Here is a 9910-nt window from a genome sequence, read left to right on the forward strand (position 1 = left end):
CGCGCTATCTCAGAGTAGATATATAATGATTTTCAGGTAATATTCAAATAATTGTTTCAGTATTTTTAGTACTTTTATTAACGAATATATTTTTTTCTTATTTTTCCTCGTTTAGTGTTGAAAAAATTACAAATTTTTCTTCAACGTTAAAGCCCGAGAATAAAAGCTCCTTTCACCATTCTGATAGTGAATAATCTTAATTTGGCACATCTTTTTCTTACTTTTAAATTCTGTAGTAAATTTTTATAGTCTAAGCTGTGGAGAAAACAACGTGCAAAAATAAGTGATTTTTTTAAACCAGCACAGCGTTATGAAGGGCAATGCCTGGACTAATCTCTACGAGCTGCAACTCCAAACTGTTGGCTATAATTTTTTTTATGGCACTGTTAAGGTATAGTGCCTAAACAACTTAACATACAGGACTGTGCGATATGTCAGGATATGACAGGATTTAGCGAATAGAATACGATGATAAAGAAAATCAAACATGGCTAAAGGGGCTTTAGAGACGTATATTTGCTACTATCGGTTCAATCGTGACGTGAGAGGTATTATATGACAAGATTCAATTAATAGAATACAATGACAGAAAAATCAAACATGGCGGCATGCCATATAGACCTTAAGTTTATGTTAATTTAAATTAGGCCAAAATGCTCAAATGTTCATAAAATTTTCCGCTACCCTAGATAAAAAAGAGCGAAATTGTTTCATATTTAACGGAAATATGATAAATTTTTCGGAGCGCCGGGGATTTGAAGTTCCGAAATAAGTTTTATTTTCGCCGGGCCGACAGGAGAAGAGTTTCCACAGCACCGAGCTAATTCGACTACTCGAATTCAACATACTGAACTGTCAAGTTTACTTATGTTTTGTGACTATAAATAGCGGTTTTTTTTTAATAAAAATTATATCCTCATAAAATATAGGCCTTTAACTATTGAATGGCGCCGATTTTAACTCTTAATTGTTATACACAAAGAAGCTATGATTTTTAAACAAATTAAGCTAATTCCTCTTCTATTAGTCGCATAAAACTTTTTTTTCATCTTTGTCTTGACTTCAGCTATAAGAGTCAATAAGCGAAAAATGTGTGTAATGTATAGGGAGCGCTATAGCTTAATTAATTTATAACGCAAAAGTTGCCTCTACTTCAAAGTAATAAATAAGGAATTGAAACATTTTTAAGCAAATATTGTTATGGCTACATAAAAAATATAATCGGCCAAGAAGATAATTTTTTAAGAAAGTTCTGGCTCTGCAAAATTTAGATACTTTTAAGAATTTTTGTAAACAATTAAACGTATCTCGAAAATGAATTAACTGATCGGATTTTACGAAGTCTTATTCGATTTTTAGTTAAAAGAGTATAATGATTTTTGTATAAAAAACAATTTTTACAAAAGTTATTTCAAAAATAAAAATTGGCGAAAAAATTGACATTTTTTGACCTATTTTATCCTAAAATGTTAATTTGTTGCAATTAAATAATCAAAAAACACCGTTTTTTCACCTTTAAAGTGCCATAAAAAAAAATTAAATCAGCAGTTTGGCGTTGCACCTCCACGCACTTGGAGGTTACTCCAGGCATTGCTCGTCATTAACGCCGTACTGGTTTCAAAAATTCACTAATTAACGCTCAGAATCATTCATTTTTGTCTCTACAGCTTGGATTATTAGTAGGGTTTTATTAAGTATGTTCAAAATAAACTTACTCTAGTTATTTGAACAGCCAAAATTTTAAATTCCGTACGTTTTTGAAAGTGTCATAAGTTTTAATATATTTCTTACATCCTTACCGTTACTTCTACTTAGTTAACTACTGTTACATCCTTACTGCCACTTTTCCATCATTTTATAATTAATAATCAATTTCTATAACCTGTTCTTTTCTTTTTCATTTTACAGCAGACTCAATGACTTTCATAGCTGCATTTTCAGTTTATTTTCAATGCTTATAATGAATATTCTCCTTTTGCACAACAAACATGCAACAAACTATGTACCTATTTATATTTCGCTTTATTACTGTTTGTGCGAAAGTTAGTAGATTGGTCTTTCAGTCTGGTACCTTATTGCTCGTGCTTTACCAACTTTAATTTATTTTTAAAATATTTCGATGCTTTTACTGAGTATCAAACTTAAACCATCCATTGGGTAGTTCATAATTCTACAATTTCAACTATCTAACCAGTAATTTTAACCGTCTTGATATTAACTAATAACGTGGGGTACTATTCTCCATGTCTCTTGTCACGCCCATGTAATACATTACTAATTTTTGGCATTGATAATTTTGTTTTTATGTGTTCTCTATCATTCTATTCAAAAAGGGGGACCTAATGGAATGTGACAATTACCGACACGTTACTCTGCTTAATACAACATATAAGGTCTTGTCAAATATAATGTATCAAAGGCTACAACCGTACGCAGGGATGATCATTGGAAACTATCGTTATGGCTTGTGCAGGCAAAGGTCTACAACAGACCAAATTTTAATATTAAGAAAAACCTTAAAGAAGTGCCATGAATTTAATGTAGAAATTGATCAACTCTTTGTAGATTTCCGCACTGAATATGACAGAAAAGAAAGAAAGAAAAGAGTAGAACTAGTCAAAAGCATCATGTGAAACACAGAATTTAGTTTAAAAATCTAAGGAAATTTGACGGATGCGTTTTCGGCAAATATGTAGTCTATTCAATCTGGCCATAAAATACATTGTAAGAGACTCAAAAATAAACTTAATGGGCGTAATAGTAAACAAGAGCGTACAAATTATGGCATATTATATGCAGATGATGTAAATATCGTAAGTCGCACACCACAACAAATGCTGGAGTAATTCTCCTGCCTAGAAAGATCCGCCACCAAGATGGAACTAGAGGTAAATTTTTATAAAATCAAATACATGTTAATAAATAGCAGGCGAGAAGACACCCAAATTGCCATAATTGGGGAGAAAAATATATAAAGCATTTCAAAATTTACATCCCTAATCAACAACAAGACAAAGACAGAAACTCAGCGCAGTATCTACTAGAAAATATATTTGAAATCAGATATATTTTTCAGGGAATCCAAATGCCGGGTCTATAAAACTCTGATCAGACCAGTGCTCACCTATAGATCAGAAACCTGGGTATTAACAAAATCAGATAAATCGCAACTAGCAATATTTGAAAGAAAAGTCCTTCGACATTTTTATGGTGCTGTATGCAACAATGGCATTTGGAACAGACGATACGAGATGGATAGGTCATGGGGAGCGCATGTGGAATCCTCTGAATGAACAACTGGTATGAAAGCGACACAAGGGATGGCTTAAAATACGATATATGAACTAAGGATTTGAGAGAACTCGAACATAGAATCTGGAAAATGTGAGCTAGAAATAGAAATGAATGAAGAGGATTAATTGAATAGGCCAAGGCCCAACCTGGGCTGTGGAGCCAATGATGGTGGTGTCACCGTTATATTCATGTCCCTTTTGATTATTCTCACGTACAGATGATGTATTATAACTTGCACTTGTTCTATTACACAAAAAGCGCCGTTTTGTTTTTAATGTTTTCCTCCTGCCTTTTACAGGTAGGTTCATATTTTTGTTGTTAATTTAAATATTTTGTTAGGTAAATGGATTCCAAGAATCAGGAGATCCAAACTATCCGATTAAAGTAACTGGAAAAGATCAGAAAACTATAAATGCAAAAATACGTACTCACATGTGGAGGATTACAATCAGATCGGCTGGCAGTCATGTCTGGCTGTTCCACAAATCCAAAAATAGTACACGCGCTATCTCAGAGTTTGCTTCTAAAACCCGAAAAAGCCGCACTGATTAAAACAAATGTTTATCCTGTACCAGATCCCAATTTTCCATTTTTGGGTGTCCACGTAACGCCCAGAATAGATGGGTCTGTTTGGTTGGGACCAAACGCTGTGCTGGCTTTCAAAAGAGAGGGATATAAGTAAGTAAACAGTTGATTTTTATTTTTAGATAAAACAATAAGAAGGAGAATAAATTAATTAGTCTTAAATTAAATTACATAATATCACTGTAAGAGTTTTTATGTCTTCTTCTGACGGTGCCGATCCGTTCGGAATGTTGGCGATCAGCATGTCTATGTACCTTCTTTTTACTGACATTTTGGTTTCTCTACTTTGAAGCTAAGATCTTTGTCAATCTGTGATCTAACAACATCCTTTTCAACAAAGTATAGTATAAACAATTATTCATTTATGACTAGAGTCTCCTCTATTTCCATCTCGTTCGTAAATATACCTTAAATATTTCAGTATTTACTAGGCCTCTATCTTTCCTGTATAACTTTATAAGGTTTTATATAATTGGATCTCATACTAGTTAATAAAATGATTAAATAAACCTTACTAGTTGATGTGGTGATAACTAACAACAAAAATCTGCGTATTAAATACGAGAAGATTGCCAAGTACAAATATCGTGCAAGTGCAAATATAGAGACAATTGAGAATGGAAAGTATTAAGATGATACTTGATATTATCCTGGTTACTACTGACGTCATGTCGAAAAACCTTTTAGAAAATGTAAAATACCTGTCAAAAAGTGATACTGCTGAAAACGACCAAATGCGTAAGAAAATTTTTGGAAAATACTTCAACAGGAGATCAATAACCATCAAGTAGTGGTATATAAAATCGATAACCAACGTCCCAAGCAGACACTCAACCCTACTACACAAGAAACTCGAGCTGACAATCCACAGCAGACCAATAACTAAACAGTGAAAAATAAACTTTTGTAACAAGCTCATGTTGTTATATATTATGAACATCAAAGTCACACCCAATTATGTCGTAGAAGTACATACATGGAAATATTTGCACATGCTGATTTATTGTACATCAACAGCAATTGCTAGTGTTAGTGGGTATTAAAATCAGAATATGACTTAATATTAAAAGTACTGATTTTAATTTTACAACTTTCTCTCTTACGTAACAACATTTAACGAATTATTAGAGATTGTATTATAAAACTAAAAAAGACGAATGGCATCGATAAAGTTGCTCTTAACTTATAGCCTGACCAACAGAAATACGGATTCCGATTTATTAGAGATTAGTGCAGTAGTGTCTGGGGGCTCGGGAGACTAAGACCTTGGAAGCCCTAAAGAAAACATCATTAATTCTTTTAACACACATGTCGACAAAATCGACAAAATTCTTAAATCAAGAGGAATAAAGACAATATTTACCCCCCAACAAAATCTTTCATCTCTTGTCCAATCAATCACAGATAACATTCCAAATGAACAACACGGAGTTTATGAAATTCCTTGTGCAGACTTTCCCCTATCTTATATAGGCCAAACATCGTAGAATCCAAAATAAGATTTATGAACATTCCATTTCTGTTCGCAATTCGAATTCAATTTCAGCTCTAGGTCAACACCATCTTCATACAGGTCACAAAATTGATTTTGAAAACCCCAGAATCATAGCCCCATCCTCTTTCATAAACCAAGAATTATCCAAGAAGCCATAGAAATTGAAAAAAGGACAAATTTTCTCAATAAAAGAGATGACGGCATCCGGTTACCTTCGACATGGAGACCTTTCATAAAGAAAATATCGTCCTCTCAACCCTTCAATTAAAATCCTACCGTCAGAAATATTCACGCCAACCCTCGCGTTAATCCCCATACTGACCCCCGCGTCAGCCTCCACGCAAATCACGCCACCATCGACGGTATAAATTAACCGTCCGCTGATCCGAGTAGCAGTAATGTATTGGTTAGTGATAAGTGTAGTAATGTCTGGGGGCTCGGGAGACTGAGACCTCGGAAGAAGACACCAGAGAGGATGTCGAAAGCTCGGCGTAGTGATGATCACGCGTTTCTAGTTAATTTCTAGTAACAAAGCTGAAATTTTCTGTTAAAAGCAGACAACAATGAAATGTTAAAATATGTCACTAAAAATCTTTTATTTTTATTTTCCATAATACAACATATATTGTATAACTATGGCCACTCTGGCGAGAATTATCGGTATCAAACGATGGCCATTTCTCAAATTGTTAAACACTTCAACGAGGTGTTAGAAAACTTAAATAAAAAAGATGCAGATATAGATTACTTTTGGGATTTTCAAAAAGAAATGATAACAATAATATATTGAATTTTCAGATTTTAGATACGTGTTAATACTACTCTTCTTTAACGATTAGAAATCTTTTAAAAGTTTGTTTTGGCCACAATTTTATTTTTATTGCTAAAAAGCAACATTACCTTCACTGTTTAGTATTATTCTCAAGACAATAATTGTATTCCAGATGGAAAGATATATCGCTCGGTGACTTCTCTGAAACAATTTTCTATCCAGGATTCATAAGACTGGCCTTAAAATATTTAATTCCAGGAACAGTGGAGATGATCAAATCACGAATTATTAAAATGCAGCTAAGAGACGTTCAAAAATTTATACCATCAATCACTATAAATGACGTGCAGCCACTGAAGAGACCAGCAGGAGTCAGAGCCCAAGCATTGGATGTTAAAGGTATAAACACAGTTAACGTATGAAATATATGTATAGGGAAAAACATTACAAGCTTAATCAACTAAGATACAAAATTTTTAAAATATAAATACTAATAGTTAGGAATAAAATTTCTTGTTAAATAAACATTTCTAAAACATAAACATTTCTAAAATGTTAAAATATAAATACTAATAATGGATAGCGGACATAGTCTAAAATTGTCCAAAACGTTTCTTAGCTACTAATTTAAATACTTCTTGGACTCAAGATCTACTTATTTATCTTTTTTAAAATCGTCCAGTAACAATTTTAGTATAAAGTCGTTGAGACAGTAAAGACTAAAATGTTTCGATTGATTGTGCTTCTTTTCCAAAAGTAAACCTCGACATGCACGACTTCTCGTCGAGTTATGAAATTAATTAAAGACTGAAACTTTTTCCTGATTTCACTTCATATGGACAATTATGAACGTCAGAGTTGTAAACACCATGGTTAATTTGATTTCATATTGAATTCTATGCAGTTTTAAAACATACAATTGTTTTTGTGTCTTTGATTTTATTTTTTATCAATATTTATATATTTTTTTTATTTATAAATTTTATTTATAATTTTTTCTTGTTTTTATCCTTTTTTTCATTATCTTTTTTTTCTTTATCTTTTTTTCTTTTATTCATAAGGTTTAAAACTTCTTGAGTTATCCACTCGTTCTTGGCTACTGAAGTGTGGTTATTAATGTTAATAATTACGTTATTAATGTCTGATGTAAGAGCTTCTTCGAAATTTTCCCACATTTCATCAACATCTTTTATGTTTGTTTTTTGTCCTAAGTTAGTCATGTTCTTGTTTATACTTTATATCAAGTCTGTTTGCTTATTCTCATCTTTAAGGTTTTTCATAATTTTATTTGTAAAAATTTTCTAACTATTTAATAAACATTTTTGTAATTGTAATTGGAGAAGTCGACCCTACAGGTATAAAGCAAAGATTACGGTGATGATATTTTGCCCAATCAGATATTGTTAGTAGGGCCGTACTTTTTATTCCTGTGTACATTTTTTAATGGTTGTATCCAGCATATATTTCGTTTTCTAGTCAGTTTGATGTACCAACCACTTCCATAATTATTTTTAAAATATACTATAAATGATCACATTAGTGACTAATAACGAAGCGTATAATTAAGTAAGGAATCTGTCATTGGTTTGCAACTAAGTAAATACAACAATCATATCGTCTTTTTTTAACCATTTTTCAAACTTTTAATTTAAATTTCGAATTTTTTTCATATTTTTGCGTTATTATTATTAAACCATGATGTAGATTTTCCTTTTTATTTCCTTTATCTAAAACAGTCAATATGTTTAATGGTGTGTTTTAGATTTGTCCCTTTTATATGTTAAAAAGAAAGACAGTTATGATTTGATTTCAATACAGAGCACCACCATTCGCTTATACGTATTTCATCCGTATGGATTCATCAGAGTGAACTTGTGGTAAACTCTATAAATCAAACCAAATCTTTCTGTCACATTAGTAATTACTTAAAAATAATTAGATACATACATTACAGCGATATCACAATAAATATCCGGAGATTTCTTACGTCTGAAACCAATTCAGAAAATTTCCCAAATCTGTGCTTTCTACAATTTTCAAAGCAAATAAACGATTAAAGAACTGACATAACAATCTACAACTGGCATTCCATAACACATCACTTTATCTAGGCAAGAACCCTTCGCGAACCGATTTCTGGTTACTAGAAATCGAAAAGTAAGAAGTAAGAAGTTACGAAAATAAGAAAGACAATAAGATTTAATTTTAATACAGAGCACCACCATTCGCTTTAATAGATCGCTGTAGCATCTGTGTGTAACTATTTTTAAATAATTACTAATATGACAGAAAGATTTGGATACATTCATAGAGCTTACCACAAGTTAGCTCGGATGAATCCATAGGGATGAAATACGTATAAGCGAATGGTGATGATCTGTATTGAAATTAAATCTTACCTGTCTTTCTTATTTTCGTATACTCACGAATGAAGTACTAGAAATTGGTTCACGAAGGGCTTTTACCTAGATGAAGATATGTGTTTTGGAATGCAAATTATAGATTCTTCATGTCAGTTCTTTTATCGTCTGTTGACTTTGAAAATTGTAGAAAGCACACATTTGGGCAATTTACTGAATTAATTTCAAACTTAAGAAATCTCGGGATTTCTATTGTCTTTTATATTTCTTCATTTATAATGTGGTTTCATAAAAAGTTGCAAGACTAGTTCGTTTTATGCCTTTAATTATAATATAGCAAAATCAAACGTTAATTAAAATTTTGTTTTAGGTAACTTAGTTGACGACTTTGTATTCGATCTGAACCCAACAGGTAGTCCAGTATCTAGCAGAATTTTACATTGTCGAAATGCTCCTAGTCCGGGGGCGACTAGTTCTCTGGCTATTGCTAAGATGATTGCTGACAAATGTGAAACAGAGTTCAAACTAAGTCAAGTTGCTAAATAATAAAGAATTTTTATAGTGTAATTATTTCATATATATATATATATATATATATATATATATATATATATATATATATATATATATATATATGTATATATATATATATATATAATATATATATATATATATATGTATATATATAATATATATATATATATATAAATATATATATATATAAATATATATATATATATATATATAATATATATAAATATATATATATATATATATATATACATATATATATATATACTTTATCTAATTTACTTACCGTTGCACGTCATCTGGTCACATGATACCAACACGAAATATTTAGGCGGTAGGTGTGTTCTTTTTTAGAATCACTTTGCCGAGTACACTGGCATTACAGCCACTAGACATATTTTATTATATATCCGTAGAAATAATATTTAAAGATTTCTATTAATGTTAACTTAAAGAAATACATAATAATATGTTTCATTTATTTTGTATAAATGCATTATAAAGCGTTTTTATGAAGAACATTTGTTCGGAACACACTGTAACTGTAATCGAACGAAGGTGATATTTTGACATAAATTGGTAACACTTATTTGACAGTTGCGGTGTTGACACTTTTTGTATTTTAATATTTTGAATTTTAAATGTTTGTTTGTTTTATATTTTTACCTATTTAATAAAATCTGTTCTTTTTAGAACAAAATTAGTGTATTTTATTTCAAAAAGTCACGTAAGAATTTAAATAGTCGTTGTAAAGCGATTGTAGCTTCTTCGGTGCATTATTTTGAACAGGAACGTGATAATAACGGCCCCATTCTAATTTAAATAAATCTGAAGAAAAAAGAAAAAAGCATTTGACAATTTAGTTGTAAAAAA

The 9910-nt window shown here is 31.1% G+C and overlaps 1 protein-coding gene across 1 annotated transcript; it reads left to right on the forward strand.

Annotated features, from left to right (window-relative positions):
- Nucleotides 1-3633: 3633 nt before the first annotated feature.
- On the forward strand, nucleotides 3634-9112 carry LOC140431988 (L-2-hydroxyglutarate dehydrogenase, mitochondrial-like; the record flags this gene model as incomplete). The annotated part of the gene is given in 4 exon segments (XM_072519855.1): nucleotides 3634-3711; nucleotides 3713-3972; nucleotides 6319-6545; nucleotides 8877-9112. Coding segments are annotated over 4 exon segments (741 nt in total), but the record flags the coding sequence as incomplete, so codon positions are not given.
- Between the last annotated feature and the right edge of the window lie 798 nt (nucleotides 9113-9910).

This window comes from Diabrotica undecimpunctata, unplaced genomic scaffold (assembly GCF_040954645.1).
Source record: "Diabrotica undecimpunctata isolate CICGRU unplaced genomic scaffold, icDiaUnde3 ctg00002433.1, whole genome shotgun sequence".
Lineage (NCBI taxonomy): Eukaryota > Metazoa > Arthropoda > Insecta > Coleoptera > Chrysomelidae > Diabrotica > Diabrotica undecimpunctata.